This window comes from Pleuronectes platessa, chromosome 7, assembly GCF_947347685.1.
Source record: "Pleuronectes platessa chromosome 7, fPlePla1.1, whole genome shotgun sequence".
NCBI lineage: Eukaryota > Metazoa > Chordata > Actinopteri > Pleuronectiformes > Pleuronectidae > Pleuronectes > Pleuronectes platessa.
In genome coordinates this window covers 24,406,415-24,432,096 of record NC_070632.1, presented here as the reverse complement: position 1 = coordinate 24,432,096, position 25,682 = coordinate 24,406,415, and the positions used below count along the sequence as shown (strand labels likewise).

Here is a 25,682-nt window from a genome sequence, read left to right as displayed (position 1 = left end):
TTAAATTATGAAGATGGTTCCCTCTGATTTTTTTTTTAAACATAAACGTCAGACAGGCCGCTAAAAACTAAATATGCTAAAGCTAACAGCTACCAAACACCAAGCTAAAGCCAGGCAGTAGCAACAGTAGCAGTGCAGCAGAGTTTACCTAATCAGAGCACTCACATTTCTTTATCAGTGGAGAAGTACCTCGCCATGTTTTCCTCTTCAGAGGAGGATTCATCCAAACCTGCCGCAGCCTGCTGAGCTTGAACTCTGTGGAATCTTCTCTTGAGCACGCAGAGTAGGCCCTCACGTCCCATCTCTGTAAATGCCTCAGTACTCCCTGAGAATATATGATAAAAAACAAAACGTCTTAATAGTGCGTTTGTGTGTATGTATATATACACACACAAAAAGGCTTTCTTTTCTACAGAAATATTTTTCCTGAGTAGATGTCTCTGCTTATTGCCATCTAGAATGTGAAACCAAATATATATTTTTGGTGTACCCATACAAGATGTCCAATGTAACACCAATAAAATCCAGTCTACTACACTAACGTTTTAATGTCTCTGCAATAGCGAGTTGCCGGAGGCATTACATGTTTTCGGGTTGTCTAACTGACTATTTGTCTTAAAGTCAAAAGGTCAAGGCCACACTGACCTCATCTTATGGTTTCAGTTGTCAAGAGGTTACAGTGATATTTATACGAGAGAAAATATGTAGAAATATGTAGATGGACAATGCACTGGTTAGCGGAGTCATACAACGCAGTGCGGTAATTCTCATTTAGTTTTTTTTATAAATGGGTCATCTATTTTTACAATCTACAAAAAGTTATCTACACATTTGGTCACAGAATGTTACACAAAGAAATTGGCATTAAAGTTGGCATCTTGCTGTCTCGCCAGTCTGACGATGCAGCTGAAGCGTCAATCAATGGCTTTCTGCAGGTAATTTGGATTGTTTGTTTCTTGTGAAGAGGAGAATAACATGAATTCGTACCAATATCAGTTTACAATCAAACATTTTTTTGTTAACCTTGTGTAAACCTGTCGTTCACTACTGAACTTCTGACACCCATTATTGGACTGTGTCTACCTGTAGAGTGGTGATGTTCTCAAGGTCCTTAGCACAGTCTGTCAAAACAAAATTAGAGTTACTACCCATTGCAGATACGGTTGTATTTGCACACCACATCGGATCAAAACAAAACTGCAGTCTGTGAAACAAGCAATTTTTGTAGACATAAGGGAAACGCAAATATTTCTGCATGAAACATATTCAGTCCCTTAAGCAAAATAAATAATGCCTAAAATGCCTTCGTCTACTTTGCTTACAGACTAGTTTGCGGAGTCTCGTGCTGCCGCCCACTGACCGATACATCATCGCTCTTTTCTGAAACTAATGAAGGCAAATTCACACATGTAGACAGAAATAATCAGTATAAATTAAAAGGTGTAAATATTGCTAACATTATGTTTGATGGGGTCATCATTATACATAACAGAGGAAAACTTTGCACATGTATTCCTTAAATTTACTTGCCTTCCTGTGGAAAAAGTAGTTTTCCCAGTTAAACAATCACAGCAGGGAAGCATGATTGACCAAAATTCTTTCAGTGTGATATTAACTTGTATTTCAGCAAGCGTACTTTTGGGATTTAATAAAAATTTCTATTTGGCATATTATATAAAATGGTGTTTCTGGTATGTCACTTAAAAGTACCTCTTTAATGGTAGGATCATTTCTCTCCCTCATCTTCCTCGATGTATGTGGATGGTGGAGTGGCCTCAACTCGGCTTCTCTTTCTCTCCAGTCTGCTCTTCCTGTTCCTCATCAAGCAAAACAAACTGTTCGGTCCAAGTTATTGACGTTGCTGAAACTCCTGTAGCTTCACTTGGATCCTCCTTGATTAAAAAACAGAACATAGCAATTGTTTTATAAAATGAATCGCAACTCCCTAACATGAAAACATTATTGTCATATTGCATACTATAAATTAAACCAAATTGATCTGATATTGTGGAGTAATGGTAGACAAATATACTACTTGTTAATCTAAAGCATTCATAAATCAAAGTTAAATCATAATCCATCCTTAATTTGAGAAAACGAAATCAAACTAAATAGAAACCAAAAATAGGGAACCTCTCAAACTCTTAAAATTAATGCAAAGTGAAGGCCCTATAGTGGGCACCCTACACTGTATTGTGTAAAAATATATTTATGGGCGGATTCGTGGTTTCTGTTAGCTTCCTTATTCATTATCTGTTCATGTTTATATTTATATTGTAGCGTCCCTCAAAGATTAGCTAAGCATGTAGAACTGTTTTCACCAGCCATTTATTCAAATCCCAGGTAACACGGGCTACCGTGGACCGCAGCCTGGGGCAAAACAACGGAATATTAGCTGATGAATAGCGTCCATAGTGTGTATCGACGGACTCTGCATCCGCTGTCTCAGCACTTGGACTGTAAACCTAGATCCTAACAATCTTTAAAAACAATAAACTACTTACCTGAAAGGAGGAAGATACATCGTCGTCTTCCAAGCGCTCCGTGTTTATGACGCAGCGCTGAGTTAAATGGACCGGATGTTTACAAAATTTTTTTTACGACAGCCACACGTTAGGTCCGCTAGCGCACTCGGGCCCACCTCGATATAAACGGACTCCTTAGATCCTTCGAATTAGCGGTGTAATCTATCCTCAAATATACATTTTATATAACGTGACTAACATTCACGATCACTGAACGACACAACGCAGGGACGGTGATTTAAATAGCACGCTACGATGTGGTCTTCGGCATGGCAGCGTCATAGCAACCCTCATAGCAACGATAAAAACATTTGTGATAACTATTAAAATATATTTCATAAGCATGAACTTGCTGAAGACTGTAGAAGCAAAGAGCACATTTCTCGCTAGAAATGGTGTCAGAATGTATTTTTATGCATGTATTTAAGTTACAAAATTATATTTTTATCTGAAAAAACAAGGAATCTCCGCCATGTTTTCCTCTCTGCAGACGGGAAGATGGGAGTCACGTGACGTGAGAACACGCCAATGCAAAACAATGGGCGGACAGAGACGTTACCATCTCACAATCTGAGAGGCCAGATTGTGAGATGGTAACGTTTTTCCAAGTGGACCAATGTTGCCACTGAACGTTTTCTGATGAGACTGGGTTGACTCCACACAGGAAGACCCCATCTGAACCGGATCCAAACCAGCAACCTTCTTCCCCCGATTATGTTTATTCACATGAAGAAAGTGTTTATTTAAATGACACAGCACAAGCAGAATATATAAATCCTCTATAAAGAGTCATATACAGTGTATTTAAGTTTGTCTTTATAATTTTCCATCTTAAAAATGGGACGTTTTCATTTCTGCATCAGGTGCAGAGCTGTGGTTGCTTTTCTGATGTTGACCTACAGGTGGCACTGCAGTATAACAGCATCAAATCCCAGTCAAAGCCTTTATATTCAGTCTCTCCTTTAATGCTCAATAAACATCCTTCCACCGACTTCACTGGAATCATGACTCTGCTTTTCTTTCCTCTTCAAACAAGCAGGTGGAAACATCTCATCCTTGGTGCAGGTAAAAGAACAAAATCACCAGTTTGACATAATGGAAACAAGCAGAAGAAAAGTGAATGAGACATTTACAGTATGAAGAAGAGTCGATGAAGAGCAGAGCATCCTTAAGTCTCTGAGGAAACTGTTTAATAAACATAAACTAACCCGAGGACCTTTTATAAAAACGTAGATGAAGATTCTTGTTGTACGTTCTTGACCACCACCTCAGAACAACCACAAGGGGGAGACTGTAGCAGGCCTCTGGGAACAGCTGCATGTTGGGAAATAATTGATGATGGGAGGTTCACAGCAGAGACAAGGGACAGAAAGTGTCTGAGAGATGATGTCCTGAAGACAGTGGACACTTTGGGCCTGTTTTGTTGAGCAGTTTGTGATATTTCGTAGAGACACTTGTCTCAACATGATGATTTCACTTCATCTTCAAGCCCGTCTCAGTTCTTTGTGACTTCAGGATAAGAAATGTTTGACAGAGTCAGTTCCTGACAGGCTCAAGTTCTCACTGTGTGGAGAGGTCATCATGTGACTTTGTGATGATCCTCAACACACATGTATCAGTGTAACATGTGACTGTGACGCCATGTACATGAACACGCTGCTCTAACATCTGTCCAGCAGATGTTGAAGCTCTGAGGTCCACTTCCTCTGCAGCAGAGTGAGACCATCATCTCTTCATGGAGCTGTGCACCAGGCTGTTGTCACCGTGACCAAACACAAAGTGTGAACAACACGTCCTCCAAAGGATCCGTTAGAATTCCATCAAACACTTTTATGGGATATACTCTATACATATAATGAAAAGCTTGTGCTCGTAATGAAATTCTACCTCTGATCAATATGTCTCAATATAAACAGCCTGACAGCAGATCAATACATTTACTATTGATTATTTACCGTGGCAGCTCATTGGTGAACAGGAAGGTGATAAAGAGGATGGTGGTGTGGTCGTTGGGCCACGTGGTGACTAGAGCGATGTTGATGAAGGGCGAGAGGAACGACAGCATGCAAATGAACAGCTGGACTCCGTGCAGCAGGATGGTGTTGCGGGCGTTTCTGGCCGAGGCTCGGTAAGATCCGGAAACTGTCCGGGCGGCGCAGAGGACTTTGAGGTATAGGTGATGATCAACGTCAGGAGGACGAAGGAAAACATAAGAATCTGTAATGTGTGAATTCATTTCTCTGTTGTGAACTTGTGTATGATGGAGTTTGTAAAATGTTCTGAAGGAGATTTCCAAAATAAAGTTGAACTCAAGTATCAATCCAACGTGATGTCACATGCTGGTTGGTGAACTGCTGCTCTGAAGCCTCACTTTGACTTTTTGTTCAGCGCCATCTTGGTTTTTTGAAACCAGAGGTAACCATATTTGGAAGAGCAGGGGGTGGAGCCTGACTGAGAGCCCCTGAACCCATTGGACGGTGCTAGATGTCAAATATAAAGTGGTGTCACACTTAGTGTTAACATCTGTCTGCTAATCGCACAGCACATGAAGTAACTTGAGTGTTGGTTTGATTCAAGAGTTTATGAGGCTCATTTAAACATCATGAAAAATCACATTGTACGGCTCAGTCCCAGGAGACGCACACTGTCAGGACTCAGTGTTAAGGTGAACATCTGGATTCATGATCCCACACCGTCCATTATTAACTAAAGACGTGATCCTAAGTTTGTCATCTATACTACCTTCTTCTATTGTTGCTACTAATGTATCAATACTCTTCATATTCCATCTCTATTTCTAAATGGACATATCTTATTTATTTACATATTCCACTTTACATATGCAAATACTCTGCACTTTTATGCTTTTTCTGCACTTCTGGCTAGATGCTAAACTACATTTCATTGTCTCTGTACTTGTACCCTGTGCAATGACAATAAAGTTGAATCTAATCTAATATTAAATCTAAGTTTGCTATCGACATCATAACCATCACAATAAAACATGAACTGTGAACCAGTTAATTTTTATGGGCATGAACTGGACTTTGAACTGGGTGGTTTCAAGTGTGAACTGGTTCAACAGGGAGGAGAAGCATGAGAACAAGGAGCGGTCAGACTCCTTTTTCACCTGGACGAGCAGAAGGAAGGAAAATGAGCAGGTTAGTGTGAACATAACTTTCTGAAAGTTTTACTATTACACTCTCACACGGATTGTCAGTTCACACTAACATTTGTCAGTTCACACCTGGTGACAGACGTGGTTTTGTGTGATCGGATCCCAGAGACAGATGTGAACAGCAGGTCTGGAACAAAGAGCCTTCAAAGGACTAATTAACAGAGTTAACTCACAGTTTCACTTTTCATCTTCATCACATCTGTTCATCAAGTGTTTAATAACAGAACGTGTTTTCACAACCATACGTTACAGCAGTGGTCACCAACCAGTCGAGAGTCTTCACTGTGGATCCCAGTAAAGCTCTGGACTCACTGGCTGAGGTGTGAGGAACATCGACCTGCAGAGCCAGGTAAACACACACACACGCACACAACACACACACACACACACACACACACACACACACACACATACACACACATATAACTTTATACTGGTTTTGTGTGAGTTTTAAAGTGACTATAAAGTTGAAGAGCTTGTGTTTGACCTTCATTTGGGCACAAAGCCATAGAACTGAGTGGAGATACAGAGTGCTGCTTCAAGCTGCTGACTGATTTGCTCTCAGAGTTACTGTCTAGAAATTTCTGTAATTCATTTCCAGCCTTTATGACGTGAACATGATACTAGATGTTGAGTTTCCTTCTCTTAGTGGCAGGGGGTTGAGGGACACCTGCATTTTTACAAGCTTGTAATCATTAATTAATGTAGTTGATTAATCTGAGTGTGGCTTAGGAAATGCTCAAGTTGCCAAAATATTGGATTATTATATTATTGAACGTTTGTTTGTGACTATGCAGGTTTATTGGTGGATTTACAAATGACATAAACCAATATTACTTGAAAGGGAACTTTATTATTGAACTTGTACAATAGTACACCTCCACACCCTTATTGGCTGATGCCCCAAAAAAATATATTCATATTATTCATTTAATAATGTTCTCAATGAAATGGTTGAAACTGGCTGAATAAATCAAGTGATTGACTAATATTTTAATACAAAAATAATGCAGGCTTCCTGAGGTCACCTGTCTGGAAAGAGAGAGAGAGAGAGAGAGAGAGAGAGAGAGAGAGAGAGAGAGAGAGAGAGAGAGAGAGAGAGAGAGAGAGAGCTATTTGCAACACACAAGTGTTGTTTGTGACATTTTCAACAGATAAACATTGAAACTGGTGTGAAAGGTAATTTCACTGTGTTCTTCTGTAAACTGAGCGCAGAATGAGAAGGAATTAGTCCAGACCTTGAATATCTAGAAAAGCAGCGTGGCCTGAACCACAACTGAGCCGCAGCCGGCCCGATGCAACATGGACGAGGACATTCCTAGGAAAGTTGGACCCTCAACAAATAAGTAAGAGACCTGCTGCAAACATGTGAACCTCCAAACTGAATCCTCAGAGAATGAACCAGTGAATGATGTTTTCTGAATAAAAACATGTTTGCGTTTGCAGAGGTCAGGACCACAGACTGAGAGCAGAGTCTCCAGGGTCCAGCTGTCTGTCTCTGAAGAGTGACATGTCCAAAGATTATCCTCTACACTTCAGTAATGAACCTGGACCCTCACACACAATGTAAGAGACCTGCTGCAAACATGTGAACCTCCAAACTGAATCCTCAGAGAATGAACCAGTAAATGATGTGTTCTGAATAAAAACATGTTTGTGTTTGCAGATGTCAGGACCACAGACTGAGAGCAGAGTCTCCAGGGTCCAGCTGTCTGTCTCTGAAGAGTGACATGTCCAAAGATTATCCTCTACACTTCAGTAATGAACCTGGACCCTCACACACAATGTAAGAGACCTGCTGCAAACATGTGAACCTCCAAACTGAATCCTCAGAGAATGAACCAGTAAATGATATGTTCTGAATAAAAACATGTTTGTGTTTGCAGATATCAGGACCACAGACTGAGAGCAGAGTCTCCAGGGTCCAGCTGTCTGTCTCTGAAGAGTGACATGTCCAAAGATTATCCTCTACACTTCAGTAATGAACCTGGACCCTCACACACAGAGTAAGAGACTGTTTCTACTGTGACCTGCTCTGAAGAGGATCTAGTTTCCTGTAGTGTGGCCCCTGCTTTAGGACACAGCTTCATTGAAGTTGGTGACTAATCTCTCAGAATCACTCAAAGAGCTCAGACCTCCACCAAGAACCAACACGCTCCTAATGAAACCACTTTGAAATCCACTAGAGACTCATTTTGATTTGGCTCTGCACCAAATTCCACACACTGGTAAACATCAGTCTTATGAACATGTCTGTGAAAGAGGAACACTCCCCAACCCTAACCCTTACCCAACCTTCCACCAAGTTTACTGGTAATCTGCCGTTTTTTATAATCCCACTAACGAACCAACCAACACACAAACATACTGGGTGAAAACAAAACCTCCTTGACAGAAGTAATGACAACCTGTGACTGTGACATGTGAGTTATCAGGAAATGTCTTCACAGGGAGAGGAAGAGGAGTCATGTTTCTGAGGAGGAGCAGTCGTCCTGCTGTGCTTTGTGTAAGGACGTCCTGAAGGATCCAGTCGCCACCATCTGTGGACACTGGTTCTGCAGACAGTGCATCACCTCATACTGGGACCAGTCTGGCTCTTCAGGAGACTCCTCCTGTCCCCAGTGTGGACAAAGATCCAGAACAGGAGCTGGAGGTCAGACAGCCGGTCAGAGCAGCACTGTACATGTGTCTGCTGATGTCTTCACTTCTGACCACAGCACATGTGATTTTATTTTGTTATTTCTTACAGCATCAACATTTAACATCGTTTTAAAAGAAAAAAGTTAAAAAGCTTTTATTTTCTGTAGTTTTTCTGTTTCTGATGAAAACAATCAGCAGATTCTCAGATTCTGTGTCTCTGACAGTGTTTCTTGTGTTTCAGCAGATCCTGGTCTGCAGGAGGGTTTAGATGAACATAAGTTCAGTGTGAGAAGGATATGTGAACATGTGACTGAAGGAAGTGATGAAACAGGAAGTAGAACCCTCCTCAACAGGATCTACATTGATCTCTACATCACAGAGGGACAGAGTGAAGAGGTTAATATGCATCATGAGGTGAGGCAGCTTGAGACATCTTCCAAGATGAAGAGCCTCCACGACACTCCCATCAAGTGTCACGACATCTTTAAAGCCTCCCCTGACCAGCAGAGCAGCATCAGAGTCGTCCTGACCAACGGCGTCGCTGGCGTAGGAAAAACCTTCTTGGTGCAGAAGTTCACTCTGGACTGGGCAGAGGGTTTAGAAAACCAAGATGTGGGTCTGCTGACTGTGCTTTCGTTCAGGGAGCTGAACCTGGTGAAGGACCAGCAGCACAGTCTTCTCACGCTGCTCCGTGTTTTCCATCCAGCGTTACAGAAGCTCACGGCAGAGACGCTTGCTGTCTGTAAACCTTTGTTCATCTTTGACGGCCTGGATGAAAGCAGACCTTCTCTGGACTTCAACAACAGGGAGCTTGTATCTGATGTCACACAGAGGTCATCAGTCAACGTGCTGCTGACAAACCTCATCCGGGGGAATCTGCTTCCCTCGGCTCTCGTGTGGATAACCTCCAGACCTGCAGCGGCCAATCAGATCTCTCCTGCATATGTCGACAGGGTCACAGAGGTACGAGGCTTCACTAACGCCCAGAAGGAGGAGTACTTCATGAGGAGATTCAGTGATGAAGAGCTGTGCAGCAGAATCATCTCACACATCAAGACGTCCAGGAGCCTCCACATCATGTGTCAAATCCCAGTCTTCTGCTGGATCAGTGCTACAGTTCTGGAGCACATGTTGACCACAGACCAGAGAGGAGAGCTGCCCAAGACCCTGACTGACCTGTACTCACACTTCTTGCTGGTTCAGACAAAGAGGAAGAACAACAAGTACTCTGAGGGACATGAGACGACTCCACAGCAGCTGACGGAGGCTGACAGGGACGTTCTGCTGAAGCTGGGGAGGCTGGCACTTAAACATCTGGAGGAAGGAAACATCATGTTCTACCAAGAAGACCTGGAGCGGTGTGGTCTTAATGTCACAGAGGCCTCGGTGTACTCAGGAGTTTGTACTGAGATCTTCAGAAGAGAGTGTGTGATCTTCCAGAAATCAGTCTACTGCTTTGTTCATCTGAGCGTTCAGGAGTTTCTGGCTGCAGTCTACATGTTCCACTGTTACACCGAGAGGAACACAGAAGAACTCAACAACTTCTTGAGAACAGATGTGGACACAGACAGTACCTTCTCCCTGGATGACTTCCTGGAGAGAACCATGGAGAAATCCCTCACCAGTACAAATGGTCATCTGGACCTGTTTGTTCGCTTCCTTCACGGCCTCAGTCTGGAGTCCAACCAGAGAGTCTTAGGAGGCCTGCTGGGTCAGACAGAGAACAATCCAGAGATCATCCAGAGAGTCATCAACAACCTGAAGGAGATGGAGAGTTATAAAATTTCTCCTGATAGAAGCATCAACATCTTCCACTGTCTGACTGAGATGAACGACCACTCAGTTCATCAGCAGATGCAACAGTTCCTGACGTCAGAGAACAGATCAGAGGAGAAACTCTCTGAGATCCACTGCTCAGCTCTGGCCTACATGCTGCAGATGTCAGAGGAGGTTCTTGATGAGTTGGACCTGGAGAAGTTCAACACATCAGACAGGGGTCGACGAAGACTGATCCCAGCTTTGAGGAACTGCAGGAAGGCTAAGTGAGTCCAGACATGATCAATAACATGTTCATTCAGTGGAGATGAGTCGTTCTTCAAATACACTCAGTGTTAAATTATCCTCATTGTTTTGGGCAGCATGGTGTTGCAGTGGTCAACACTGTTAGTACAGCCTTTCTTTGAGTAGGAAGTATGTGTGTGCGGGTGTGTGTGTGTGTGTGTGTTTGTGTGTGTGTGTGTGTGTGTGTGTGTGAGTTCCCACCCTGTGTTTGTACGCCACCACGAACCAGTGCAGTGTCCGTCCCTCCAGGTTCCTGACATGTTTACTTAACAATAATATGAGGTCACTGTAACCTTTGACCTTTGACCACTGAAATCGAATCCGTTTATCTTTTGGTCTAAATGTGAAGGAGTCCCCTAAAGACAGGCTTGAGATAACATGTTCAAGAGGCCATGAAGCTGTTCTGTGACCTTGACCTTTGAACCCTGACCACCTGAATCTAATGAGTTCCTCTGTTAGTCTCAATGAACGCATGAACCAAATTTGAAAAGATTTTCTTCAGGAGTTTTTAACAAAGAGGGGATTTACCAGGTTGAGGGTCAAATGTTCACGTTTTGTATGAATGTTGTGTTTTCTGATTTAATTCTCACAGATTTGATATTTTCTTTAATTACAGACTCTGTGATTGTGGACTCTCAGAGACTCACTGGGAAGTCTTGGCCACAGCTCTGAAGTCAGACCCCTCACATCTGAGAGAACTGGATCTGAGTGACAACAACCTGCAGGATTCAAGAGTGAAGCAGCTGTGTTCTGGACTGGAGAGTCCAAACTGTCGACTGGAGACTCTGAGGTCCTTAAATCCTTCTTTACTTTTCAGACTTTCTTTCTTATTGGGTCATTATTTATTTGAAATGTCACTCACGTCCACCTCATCAACTCCATTCACCTGCACTCACCTGCTACTGATCACTAAGAAAGTGTCAGTAAATAACATGTGGACTGAGGCCGAGCACTCGTCCTCCTCAGGTTTTCAAAATAAGACACATTCTTATTGAAACACGTTGGACTGTTGATAAGTCTAAAAACAAACAGGAAGTGAGTGTCTAGAGCCATCACTACTTTAAACAGTGTTTAATTACACAAACCTGCTTAGTGACCAACACACAGAGAAGAAGCTGATGAATGAAACAATGCTCCAACATGTCTGATCTGATATTTATCTTCAGGTCACAGACTGGAATGAGGTCAGCAGCATGTTGAGAGTCTGTGTTGACATGATGACGATCAAAAACAACTGGAGGACACATTCAAATATTCATATTTCTTCATCCAGGTTGAATCACTGCAGACTGTCAGAGATCAGCTGTTCTTATCTGACTTCAGCTCTGAGGTCAAACCCCTCTCATCTGAGAGAACTGGATCTGAGCTACAACGACAACCTGCAGGACTCAGGAGTGAAGGAGCTGTGTGGTTTTCTACAGAGTCCAAACTGTCGACTGGAGACTCTGAGGTCAGTTCACTGACTGACTTTTGTAGATCTCATATCTATAATACAGCATTTATACACAATTGATCTAATTTAATTATAATTTAACATTAATTAATTAATTTGTGACATTTAACATTTTCAGCTACTTACTGAATCAGGACTCGTTTTTAGTCCAATATGTCTGATTTCATATTTATCTTCCTTGTTATGAGTCTGTGTTCACATAAATATGTGTCTGTTATTTTCACACATGAACTCAGTTTAATTCAAAGTTTTATTCTTTATTCAGGTTGTGGGGCTGCAGTCTGTCAGAGATCAGCTGTTCTTCTCTGGCTTCCCTGGAGCAGAGTTCAACCTGTCGACTGGAGACTGTGAGGTCAGTAGATGTTTGGAGTCAGTCCAGGCTGCTTTCATTAGTATTTTACTAAACACAGTCAGTATCACAGGTCCAGGGTCTGTGCAGGATTTGTGGTTATCAGGTTAACTTCAGGTTTAGTTTTTTCAGTCCTACGAAGCTCGTCAACTTCTTAACAAGGTAAATCACCATGGTAACTTCTGATGAACAGCTATCCTGCTCCAGGTTAAGTCGGAGATCAACCCGTTTAAAAGCTCCGCCCACTGACCAGAGTGACTCTACACTGTTGTGTGGTGCACACTCTCCTTAAAGGGACGGATAAGGGAAATTGAAATCAAAGTCTGGTAGGTTCAGTTGATCTCTAACTCACCCAGAACATCTCAATCTCTCCAGACTCATCCTGTCACCAAAACACCAGATGCACTCAGTCAGCTTCCGGAAGACAGGTCCATGTGTTTCTATTAAATAGTGATGTCAGAGGTTTCCACCACAGTGTGTCCTCAGAGACAGTGTGTGTCCTCAAAGACAGTGTGTTTCCTCAGAGACAGTGAGACTGTGTGTGTCCTCAAAGACAGTGTGAGAGTGTTGGACAGAGAGACAACAGTCAGCCATCAGACGAGCCTCAAGCTGATTGGGATCATGTGATCGAGTTGACGTGAAGACGACAGTTGTTTTTGTTTTCATGTGAACAGGAAATGAAGCTGGACCACAGCTGACAGCCTCACGCGAGGGACAGAGACGGTGTCGTCTTCATCTGATCTGAGACACTTTGTTCTCTCACTTCATCAGTGAAGAACTGATCAGGTGGATCTTTGTCACAGCTCTGAGATCAGTGGGACTGAAGTCTCTCCTCATCAGCATGGTAACCAGGAGCTCTTTATACAGAGCAGAACCTCTGCTGAGGTCCATCTGTCTCAACTTGTCCCAGTTTGTCAGAAGAAGATGTTCATTAAACACACAGTGAAACATGGCTTCACCTGTAACAGCAGTAAATCCACCTCTCAGGTGTCCACTCTGCACTTTGACATGCAGAGGACACACACTGAGCTCTTAGCGTGTTCATTCCAACACGTGAACATGAAGCAGAGAGGAAGCTGCTCTACCTCTGAACAGGACTGAAGTCCCTGCTGCTCTTACAGGATGTGCTGCATCACTTACTCACAGCTGATGAAGTGAGTCTCTGTGACACTGATGTCTTCTTTTCTCAACAGATTGAAGTGATCTTTTAGGAGGTGAGTGTGAAGAGGACAGTGTGTGTGGACGAAGGCTGATCTGTGTCCTGAGGATCCAGAGGCTGAAGCAGCAGCAGCTTGTGTGTAGTCTCCAATCTATACAACCCCTAATCTGCATATGTTTGTGAGATGAAGCCAGGGCACCTGGAGAAAACACGGGGAGAACATGCAGTCTCCACACAGGAAGACCCCATCTGAACCGGATTCAAACCAGCAACCTTCTTGCCCCGATTGTGTGTTTATTTACTCCATGTGTGTAGAACCACATTCTGTGTATATGTCTGTTTCTGATGTTAAAGTTCCTGGATTCACGTCACAAATTGATATAGTTCAACACAAAGTTAAACACATTGAAATCACATTGAGTTTAAAATCAGAGTTTTGTCTTTGACACAAAAGATCAAAACTCTGGACTTAAAAATGGGACGTTTTTAATTTCTGCATCAGGTGCAGAGCGGTGGTGGCTTTTCTACTTTTGACCCACAGGTGGCAGTGCAGTATAACAGCAGCACATCCCAGTCAAAGCCTTTATATTCAGTCTATGAGTCAAACACATGGATCATTTCCTCTGTGACAAACCAGATGTTACGAGAAGAAAAACATCTCAGAGAGAAAAGTTTTGTTTCTACTTGTCTCTCCTTTAATGCTCAATAAACATCCTTCCACCGACTTCACTGGAATCATGACTCTGATTTTCTTTCCTCTTCAAACAAACAGGTGGAAACATCTCATCCTTGGTGCAGGTAAAAGAACAAAATCACCAGTTTGACATAATGGAAACAAGCAGAAGAAAAGTGAATGAGACATTTACAGTATGAAGAAGAGTCGATGAAGAGCAGAGCATCTTTAAGTCTCTGAGGAAACTGTTTAATAAACACTTTACCATATTTATTGGAAAACTGACCCGAGAACGTTTATAAAAACGTAGATGAAGATTCTTGTTGTACGTTCTTGACCACCACCTCAGAACAACCACAAGGGGGAGACTGTAGCAGGCCTCTGGGAACAGCTGCATGTTGGGAAATAATTGATGATGGGAGGTTCACAGCAGAGACAAGGGACAGAAAGTGTCTGAGAGATGATGTCCTGAAGACAGTTTGTGATATTTCGTAGAGACACTTGTCTCAACATGATGATTTCACTTCATCTTCAAGCCCGTCTCAGTTCTTTGTGACTTCAGGATAAGAAATGTTTGACAGAGTCAGTTCCTGACAGGCTCAAGTTCTCACTGTGTGGAGAGGTCATCATGTGACTTTGTGATGATCCTCAACACACATGTATCAGTGTAACATGTGACTGTGACGCCATGTACATGAAGCTCTGAGGTCCACTTCCTCTGCAGCAGAGTGAGACCATCATCTCTTCATGGAGCTGTGCACCAGGCTGTTGTCACCGTGACCAAACACAAAGTGTGAACAACACGTCCTCCAAAGGATCCGTTAGAATTCCATCAAACACTTTTATGGGATATACTCTATACATATAATGAAAAGCTTGTGCTCGTAATGAAATTCTACCTCTGATCAATATGTCTCAATATAAACAGCCTGACAGCAGATCAATACATTTACTATTGATTATTTACCGTGGCAGCTCATTGGTGAACAGGAAGGTGATAAAGAGGATGGTGGTGTGGTCGTTGGGCCACGTGGTGACTAGAGCGATGTTGATGAAGGGCGAGAGGAACGACAGCATGCAAATGAACAGCTGGACTCCGTGCAGCAGGATGGTGTTGCGGGCGTTTCTGGCCGAGGCTCGGTAAGATCCGGAAACTGTCCGGGCGGCGCAGAGGACTTTGAGGTATAGGTGATGATCAACGTCAGGAGGACGAAGGAAAACATAAGAATCTGTAATGTGTGAATTCATTTCTCTGTTGTGAACTTGTGTATGATGGAGTTTGTAAAATGTTCTGAAGGAGATTTCCAAAATAAAGTTGAACTCAAGTATCAATCCAACGTGATGTCACATGCTGGTTGGTGAACTGCTGCTCTGAAGCCTCACTTTGACTTTTTGTTCAGCGCCATCTTGGTTTTTTGAAACCAGAGGTAACCATATTTGGAAGAGCAGGGGGTGGAGCCTGACTGAGAGCCCCTGAACCCATTGGACGGTGCTAGATGTCAAATATAAAGTGGTGTCACACTTAGTGTTAACATCTGTCTGCTAATCGCACAGCACATGAAGTAACTTGAGTGTTGGTTTGATTCAAGAGTTTATGAGGCTCATTTAAACATCATGAAAAATCACATTGTACGGCTCAGTCCCAGGAGACGCACACTGTCAGGACTCAGTGTTAAGGTGAACATCTGGATTCATGATCCCACACCGTCCATTATTAACTAAAGACGTGATCCTAAGTTTGTCATCTATACTACCTTCTTCTATTGTTGCTACTAATGTATCAATACTCTTCATATTCCATCTCTATTTCTAAATGGACATATCTTATTTATTTACATATTCCACTTTACATATGCAAATACTCTGCACTTTTATGCTTTTTCTGCACTTCTGGCTAGATGCTAAACTACATTTCATTGTCTCTGTACTTGTACCCTGTGCAATGACAATAAAGTTGAATCTAATCTAATATTAAATCTAAGTTTGCTATCGACATCATAACCATCACAATAAAACATGAACTGTGAACCAGTTAATTTTTATGGGCATGAACTGGACTTTGAACTGGGTGGTTTCAAGTGTGAACTGGTTCAACAGGGAGGAGAAGCATGAGAACAAGGAGCGGTCAGACTCCTTTTTCACCTGGACGAGCAGAAGGAAGGAAAATGAGCAGGTTAGTGTGAACATAACTTTCTGAAAGTTTTACTATTACACTCTCACACGGATTGTCAGTTCACACTAACATTTGTCAGTTCACACCTGGTGACAGACGTGGTTTCGTGTGATCGGATCCCAGAGACAGATGTGAACAGCAGGTCTGGAACAAAGAGCCTTCAAAGGACTAATTAACAGAGTTAACTCACAGTTTCACTTTTCATCTTCATCACATCTGTTCATCAAGTGTTTAATAACAGAACGTGTTTTCACAACCATACGTTACAGCAGTGGTCACCAACCAGTCGAGAGTCTTCACTGTGGATCCCAGTAAAGCTCTGGACTCACTGGCTGAGGTGTGAGGAACATCGACCTGCAGAGCCAGGTAAACACACACACACGCACACAAACACACACACACACACACACACACACACACACACACATACACACACATATAACTTTATACTGGTTTTGTGTGAGTTTTAAAGTGACTATAAAGTTGAAGAGCTTGTGTTTGACCTTCATTTGGGCACAAAGCCATAGAACTGAGTGGAGATACAGAGTGCTGCTTCAAGCTGCTGACTGATTTGCTCTCAGAGTTACTGTCTAGAAATTTCTGTAATTCATTTCCAGCCTTTATGACGTGAACATGATACTAGATGTTGAGTTTCCTTCTCTTAGTGGCAGGGGGTTGAGGGACACCTGCATTTTTACAAGCTTGTAATCATTAATTAATGTAGTTGATTAATCTGAGTGTGGCTTAGGAAATGCTCAAGTTGCCAAAATATTGGATTATTATATTATTGAACGTTTGTTTGTGACTATGCAGGTTTATTGGTGGATTTACAAATGACATAAACCAATATTACTTGAAAGGGAACTTTATTATTGAACTTGTACAATAGTACACCTCCACACCCTTATTGGCTGATGCCCCAAAAAAATATATTCATATTATTCATTTAATAATGTTCTCAATGAAATGGTTGAAACTGGCTGAATAAATCAAGTGATTGACTAATATTTTAATACAAAAATAATGCAGGCTTCCTGAGGTCACCTGTCTGGAAAGAGAGAGAGAGAGAGAGAGAGAGAGAGAGAGAGAGAGAGAGAGAGAGAGAGAGAGCTATTTGCAACACACAAGTGTTGTTTGTGACATTTTCAACAGATAAACATTGAAACTGGTGTGAAAGGTAATTTCACTGTGTTCTTCTGTAAACTGAGCGCAGAATGAGAAGGAATTAGTCCAGACCTTGAATATCTAGAAGAGCAGCGTGGCCTGAACCACAACTGAGCCGCAGCCGGCCCGATGCAACATGGACGAGGACATTCCTAGGAAAGTTGGACCCTCAACAAATAAGTAAGAGACCTGCTGCAAACATGTGAACCTCCAAACTGAATCCTCAGAGAATGAACCAGTGAATGATGTTTTCTGAATAAAAACATGTTTGCGTTTGCAGAGGTCAGGACCACAGACTGAGAGCAGAGTCTCCAGGGTCCAGCTGTCTGTCTCTGAAGAGTGACATGTCCAAAGATTATCCTCTACACTTCAGTAATGAACCTGGACCCTCACACACAATGTAAGAGACCTGCTGCAAACATGTGAACCTCCAAACTGAATCCTCAGAGAATGAACCAGTGAATGATGTGTTCTAAATAAAAACATGTTTGTGTTTGCAGATGTCAGGACCACAGACTGAGAGCAGAGTCTCCAGGGTCCAGCTGTCTGTCTCTGAAGAGTGACATGTCCAAAGATTATCCTCTACACTTCAGTAATGAACCTGGACCCTCACACACAATGTAAGAGACCTGCTGCAAACATGTGAACCTCCAAACTGAATCCTCAGAGAATGAACCAGTAAATGATGTGTTCTGAATAAAAACATGTTTGTGTTTGCAGATGTCAGGACCACAGACTGAGAGCAGAGTCTCCAGGGTCCAGCTGTCTGTCTCTGAAGAGTGACATGTCCAAAGATTATCCTCTACACTTCAGTAATGAACCTGGACCCTCACACACAATGTAAGAGACCTGCTGCAAACATGTGAACCTCCAAACTGAATCCTCAGAGAATGAACCAGTAAATGATATGTTCTGAATAAAAACATGTTTGTGTTTGCAGATATCAGGACCACAGACTGAGAGCAGAGTCTCCAGGGTCCAGCTGTCTGTCTCTGAAGAGTGACATGTCCAAAGATTATCCTCTACACTTCAGTAATGAACCCGGACCCTCACACACAGAGTAAGAGACTGTTTCTACTGTGACCTGCTCTGAAGAGGATCTAGTTTCCTGTAGTGTGGCCCCTGCTTTAGGACACAGCTTCATTGAAGTTGGTGACTAATCTCTCAGAATCACTCAAAGAGCTCAGACCTCCACCAAGAACCAACACGCTCCTAATGAAACCACTTTGAAATCCACTAGAGACTCATTTTGATTTGGCTCTGCACCAAATTCCACACACTGGTAAACATCAGTCTTATGAACATGTCTGTGAAAGAGGAACACTCCCCAACCCTAACCCTTACCCAACCTTCCACCAAGTTTACTGGTAATCTGCCGTTTTTTATAATCCCACTAACGAACCAACCAACACACAAACATACTGGGTGAAAACAAAACCTCCTTGACAGAAGTAATGACAACCTGTGACTGTGACATGTGAGTTATCAGGAAATGTCTTCACAGGGAGAGGAAGAGGAGTCATGTTTCTGAGGAGGAGCAGTCGTCCTGCTGTGCTTTGTGTAAGGACGTCCTGAAGGATCCAGTCGCCACCATCTGTGGACACTGGTTCTGCAGACAGTGCATCACCTCATACTGGGACCAGTCTGGCTCTTCAGGAGACTCCTCCTGTCCCCAGTGTGGACAAAGATCCAGAACAGGAGCTGGAGGTCAGACAGCCGGTCAGAGCAGCACTGTACATGTGTCTGCTGATGTCTTCACTTCTGACCACAGCACATGTGATTTTATTTTGTTATTTCTTACAGCATCAACATTTAACATCGTTTTAAAAGAAAAAAGTTAAAAAGCTTTTATTTTCTGTAGTTTTTCTGTTTCTGATGAAAACAATCAGCAGATTCTCAGATTCTGTGTCTCTGACAGTGTTTCTTGTGTTTCAGCAGATCCTGGTCTGCAGGAGGGTTTAGATGAACATAAGTTCAGTGTGAGAAGGATATGTGAACATGTGACTGAAGGAAGTGATGAAACAGGAAGTAGAACCCTCCTCAACAGGATCTACATTGATCTCTACATCACAGAGGGACAGAGTGAAGAGGTTAATATGCATCATGAGGTGAGGCAGCTTGAGACATCTTCCAAGATGAAGAGCCTCCACGACACTCCCATCAAGTGTCACGACATCTTTAAAGCCTCCCCTGACCAGCAGAGCAGCATCAGAGTCGTCCTGACCAACGGCGTCGCTGGCGTAGGAAAAACCTTCTTGGTGCAGAAGTTCACTCTGGACTGGGCAGAGGGTTTAGAAAACCAAGATGTGGGTCTGCTGACTGTGCTTTCGTTCAGGGAGCTGAACCTGGTGAAGGACCAGCAGCACAGTCTTCTCACGCTGCTCCGTGTTTTCCATCCAGCGTTACAGAAGCTCACGGCAGAGACGCTTGCTGTCTGTAAACCTTTGTTCATCTTTGACGGCCTGGATGAAAGCAGACCTTCTCTGGACTTCAACAACAGGGAGCTTGTATCTGATGTCACACAGAGGTCATCAGTCAACGTGCTGCTGACAAACCTCATCCGGGGGAATCTGCTTCCCTCGGCTCTCGTGTGGATAACCTCCAGACCTGCAGCGGCCAATCAGATCTCTCCTGCATATGTCGACAGGGTCACAGAGGTACGAGGCTTCACTAACGCCCAGAAGGAGGAGTACTTCATGAGGAGATTCAGTGATGAAGAGCTGTGCAGCAGAATCATCTCACACATCAAGACGTCCAGGAGCCTCCACATCATGTGTCAAATCCCAGTCTTCTGCTGGATCAGTGCTACAGTTCTGGAGCACATGTTGACCACAGACCAGAGAGGAGAGCTGCCCAAGACCCTGACTGACCTGTACTCACACTTCTTGCTGGTTCAGACAAAGAGGAAGAACAACAAGTACTCTGAGGGACATGAGACGACTCCACAGCAGCTGACGGAGGCTGACAGGGACGTTCTGCTGAAGCTGGGGAGGCTGGCACTTAAACATCTGGAGGAAGGAAACATCATGTTCTACCAAGAAGACCTGGAGCGGTGTGGTCTTAATGTCACAGAGGCCTCGGTGTACTCAGGAGTTTGTACTGAGATCTTCAGAAGAGAGTGTGTGATCTTCCAGAAATCAGTCTACTGCTTTGTTCATCTGAGCGTTCAGGAGTTTCTGGCTGCAGTCTACATGTTCCACTGTTACACCGAGAGGAACACAGAAGAACTCAACAACTTCTTGAGAACAGATGTGGACACAGACAGTACCTTCTCCCTGGATGACTTCCTGGAGAGAACCATGGAGAAATCCCTCACCAGTACAAATGGTCATCTGGACCTGTTTGTTCGCTTCCTTCACGGCCTCAGTCTGGAGTCCAACCAGAGAGTCTTAGGAGGCCTGCTGGGTCAGACAGAGAACAATCCAGAGATCATCCAGAGAGTCATCAACAACCTGAAGGAGATGGAGAGTTATAAAATTTCTCCTGATAGAAGCATCAACATCTTCCACTGTCTGACTGAGATGAACGACCACTCAGTTCATCAGCAGATGCAACAGTTCCTGACGTCAGAGAACAGATCAGAGGAGAAACTCTCTGAGATCCACTGCTCAGCTCTGGCCTACATGCTGCAGATGTCAGAGGAGGTTCTTGATGAGTTGGACCTGGAGAAGTTCAACACATCAGACAGGGGTCGACGAAGACTGATCCCAGCTTTGAGGAACTGCAGGAAGGCTAAGTGAGTCCAGACATGATCAATAACATGTTCATTCAGTGGAGATGAGTCGTTCTTCAAATACACTCAGTGTTAAATTATCCTCATTGTTTTGGGCAGCATGGTGTTGCAGTGGTCAACACTGTTAGTACAGCCTTTCTTTGAGTAGGAAGTATGTGTGTGCGGGTGTGTGTGTGTGTGTGTGTTTGTGTGTGTGTGTGTGTGTGTGTGTGTGAGTTCCCACCCTGTGTTTGTACGCCACCACGAACCAGTGCAGTGTCCGTCCCTCCAGGTTCCTGACATGTTTACTTAACAATAATATGAGGTCACTGTAACCTTTGACCTTTGACCACTGAAATCGAATCCGTTTATCTTTTGGTCTAAATGTGAAGGAGTCCCCTAAAGACAGGCTTGAGATAACATGTTCAAGAGGCCATGAAGCTGTTCTGTGACCTTGACCTTTGAACCCTGACCACCTGAATCTAATGAGTTCCTCTGTTAGTCTCAATGAACGCATGAACCAAATTTGAAAAGATTTTCTTCAGGAGTTTTTAACAAAGAGGGGATTTACCAGGTTGAGGGTCAAATGTTCACGTTTTGTATGAATGTTGTGTTTTCTGATTTAATTCTCACAGATTTGATATTTTCTTTAATTACAGACTCTGTGATTGTGGACTCTCAGAGACTCACTGGGAAGTCTTGGCCACAGCTCTGAAGTCAGACCCCTCACATCTGAGAGAACTGGATCTGAGTGACAACAACCTGCAGGATTCAAGAGTGAAGCAGCTGTGTTCTGGACTGGAGAGTCCAAACTGTCGACTGGAGACTCTGAGGTCCTTAAATCCTTCTTTACTTTTCAGACTTTCTTTCTTATTGGGTCATTATTTATTTGAAATGTCACTCACGTCCACCTCATCAACTCCATTCACCTGCACTCACCTGCTACTGATCACTAAGAAAGTGTCAGTAAATAACATGTGGACTGAGGCCGAGCACTCGTCCTCCTCAGGTTTTCAAAATAAGACACATTCTTATTGAAACACGTTGGACTGTTGATAAGTCTAAAAACAAACAGGAAGTGAGTGTCTAGAGCCATCACTACTTTAAACAGTGTTTAATTACACAAACCTGCTTAGTGACCAACACACAGAGAAGAAGCTGATGAATGAAACAATGCTCCAACATGTCTGATCTGATATTTATCTTCAGGTCACAGACTGGAATGAGGTCAGCAGCATGTTGAGAGTCTGTGTTGACATGATGACGATCAAAAACAACTGGAGGACACATTCAAATATTCATATTTCTTCATCCAGGTTGAATCACTGCAGACTGTCAGAGATCAGCTGTTCTTATCTGACTTCAGCTCTGAGGTCAAACCCCTCTCATCTGAGAGAACTGGATCTGAGCTACAACGACAACCTGCAGGACTCAGGAGTGAAGGAGCTGTGTGGTTTTCTACAGAGTCCAAACTGTCGACTGGAGACTCTGAGGTCAGTTCACTGACTGACTTTTGTAGATCTCATATCTATAATACAGCATTTATACACAATTGATCTAATTTAATTATAATTTAACATTAATTAATTAATTTGTGACATTTAACATTTTCAGCTACTTACTGAATCAGGACTCGTTTTTAGTCCAATATGTCTGATTTCATATTTATCTTCCTTGTTATGAGTCTGTGTTCACATAAATATGTGTCTGTTATTTTCACACATGAACTCAGTTTAATTCAAAGTTTTATTCTTTATTCAGGTTGTGGGGCTGCAGTCTGTCAGAGATCAGCTGTTCTTCTCTGGCTTCCCTGGAGCAGAGTTCAACCTGTCGACTGGAGACTGTGAGGTCAGTAGATGTTTGGAGTCAGTCCAGGCTGCTTTCATTAGTATTTTACTAAACACAGTCAGTATCACAGGTCCAGGGTCTGTGCAGGATTTGTGGTTATCAGGTTAACTTCAGGTTTAGTTTTTTCAGTCCTACGAAGCTCGTCAACTTCTTAACAAGGTAAATCACCATGGTAACTTCTGATGAACAGCTATCCTGCTCCAGGTTAAGTCGGAGATCAACCCGTTTAAAAGCTCCGCCCACTGACCAGAGTGACTCTACACTGTTGTGTGGTGCACACTCTCCTTAAAGGGACGGATAAGGGAAATTGAAATCAAAGTCTGGTAGGTTCAGTTGATCTCTAACTCACCCAGAACATCTCAATCTCTCCAGACTCATCCTGTCACCAAAACACCAGATGCACTCAGTCAGCTTCCGGAAGACAGGTCCATGTGTTTCTATTAAATAGTGATGTCAGAGGTTTCCACCACAGTGTGTCCTCAGAGACAGTGTGTGTCCTCAAAGACAGTGTGTTTCCTCAGAGACAGTGAGACTGTGTGTGTCCTCAAAGACAGTGTGAGAGTGTTGGACAGAGAGACAACAGTCAGCCATCAGACGAGCCTCAAGCTGATTGGGATCATGTGATCGAGTTGACGTGAAGACGACAGTTGTTTTTGTTTTCATGTGAACAGGAAATGAAGCTGGACCACAGCTGACAGCCTCACGCGAGGGACAGAGACGGTGTCGTCTTCATCTGATCTGAGACACTTTGTTCTCTCACTTCATCAGTGAAGAACTGATCAGGTGGATCTTTGTCACAGCTCTGAGATCAGTGGGACTGAAGTCTCTCCTCATCAGCATGGTAACCAGGAGCTCTTTATACAGAGCAGAACCTCTGCTGAGGTCCATCTGTCTCAACTTGTCCCAGTTTGTCAGAAGAAGATGTTCATTAAACACACAGTGAAACATGGCTTCACCTGTAACAGCAGTAAATCCACCTCTCAGGTGTCCACTCTGCACTTTGACATGCAGAGGACACACACTGAGCTCTTAGCGTGTTCATTCCAACACGTGAACATGAAGCAGAGAGGAAGCTGCTCTACCTCTGAACAGGACTGAAGTCCCTGCTGCTCTTACAGGATGTGCTGCATCACTTACTCACAGCTGATGAAGTGAGTCTCTGTGACACTGATGTCTTCTTTTCTCAACAGATTGAAGTGATCTTTTAGGAGGTGAGTGTGAAGAGGACAGTGTGTGTGGACGAAGGCTGATCTGTGTCCTGAGGATCCAGAGGCTGAAGCAGCAGCAGCTTGTGTGTAGTCTCCAATCTATACAACCCCTAATCTGCATATGTTTGTGAGATGAAGCCAGGGCACCTGGAGAAAACACGGGGAGAACATGCAGTCTCCACACAGGAAGACCCCATCTGAACCGGATTCAAACCAGCAACCTTCTTGCCCCGATTGTGTGTTTATTTACTCCATGTGTGTAGAACCACATTCTGTGTATATGTCTGTTTCTGATGTTAAAGTTCCTGGATTCACGTCACAAATTGATATAGTTCAACACAAAGTTAAACACATTGAAATCACATTGAGTTTAAAATCAGAGTTTTGTCTTTGACACAAAAGATCAAAACTCTGGACTTAAAAATGGGACGTTTTTAATTTCTGCATCAGGTGCAGAGCGGTGGTGGCTTTTCTACTTTTGACCCACAGGTGGCAGTGCAGTATAACAGCAGCACATCCCAGTCAAAGCCTTTATATTCAGTCTATGAGTCAAACACATGGATCATTTCCTCTGTGACAAACCAGATGTTACGAGAAGAAAAACATCTCAGAGAGAAAAGTTTTGTTTCTACTTGTCTCTCCTTTAATGCTCAATAAACATCCTTCCACCGACTTCACTGGAATCATGACTCTGATTTTCTTTCCTCTTCAAACAAACAGGTGGAAACATCTCATCCTTGGTGCAGGTAAAAGAACAAAATCACCAGTTTGACATAATGGAAACAAGCAGAAGAAAAGTGAATGAGACATTTACAGTATGAAGAAGAGTCGATGAAGAGCAGAGCATCTTTAAGTCTCTGAGGAAACTGTTTAATAAACACTTTACCATATTTATTGGAAAACTGACCCGAGAACGTTTATAAAAACGTAGATGAAGATTCTTGTTGTACGTTCTTGACCACCACCTCAGAACAACCACAAGGGGGAGACTGTAGCAGGCCTCTGGGAACAGCTGCATGTTGGGAAATAATTGATGATGGGAGGTTCACAGCAGAGACAAGGGACAGAAAGTGTCTGAGAGATGATGTCCTGAAGACAGTTTGTGATATTTCGTAGAGACACTTGTCTCAACATGATGATTTCACTTCATCTTCAAGCCCGTCTCAGTTCTTTGTGACTTCAGGATAAGAAATGTTTGACAGAGTCAGTTCCTGACAGGCTCAAGTTCTCACTGTGTGGAGAGGTCATCATGTGACTTTGTGATGATCCTCAACACACATGTATCAGTGTAACATGTGACTGTGACGCCATGTACATGAAGCTCTGAGGTCCACTTCCTCTGCAGCAGAGTGAGACCATCATCTCTTCATGGAGCTGTGCACCAGGCTGTTGTCACCGTGACCAAACACAAAGTGTGAACAACACGTCCTCCAAAGGATCCGTTAGAATTCCATCAAACACTTTTATGGGATATACTCTATACATATAATGAAAAGCTTGTGCTCGTAATGAAATTCTACCTCTGATCAATATGTCTCA

General features: G+C 43.1%; 2 protein-coding genes across 2 annotated transcripts; both read left to right on the top strand.

The window, feature by feature from the left end:
• Positions 1–4,558: 4,558 nt before the first annotated feature.
• On the top strand, positions 4,559–12,183 carry LOC128444794 (NLR family CARD domain-containing protein 3-like; the record flags this gene model as incomplete). Its single annotated transcript, XM_053427450.1, has 10 exons — positions 4,559–4,653; positions 5,593–5,686; positions 7,175–7,269; positions 7,385–7,489; positions 7,605–7,709; positions 8,154–8,387; positions 8,583–10,385; positions 11,021–11,194; positions 11,678–11,854; positions 12,123–12,183. Coding segments are annotated over exons 1-10 (2,943 nt in total), but the record flags the coding sequence as incomplete, so codon positions are not given.
• A 2,900-nt stretch (positions 12,184–15,083) lies between these two features.
• Positions 15,084–22,906, top strand: LOC128444793 (NACHT, LRR and PYD domains-containing protein 12-like; the record flags this gene model as incomplete). Its single annotated transcript, XM_053427449.1, has 9 exons — positions 15,084–15,178; positions 16,118–16,211; positions 17,901–17,995; positions 18,331–18,435; positions 18,880–19,094; positions 19,311–21,111; positions 21,747–21,920; positions 22,404–22,580; positions 22,849–22,906. Coding segments are annotated over exons 1-9 (2,814 nt in total), but the record flags the coding sequence as incomplete, so codon positions are not given.
• Between the last annotated feature and the right edge of the window lie 2,776 nt (positions 22,907–25,682).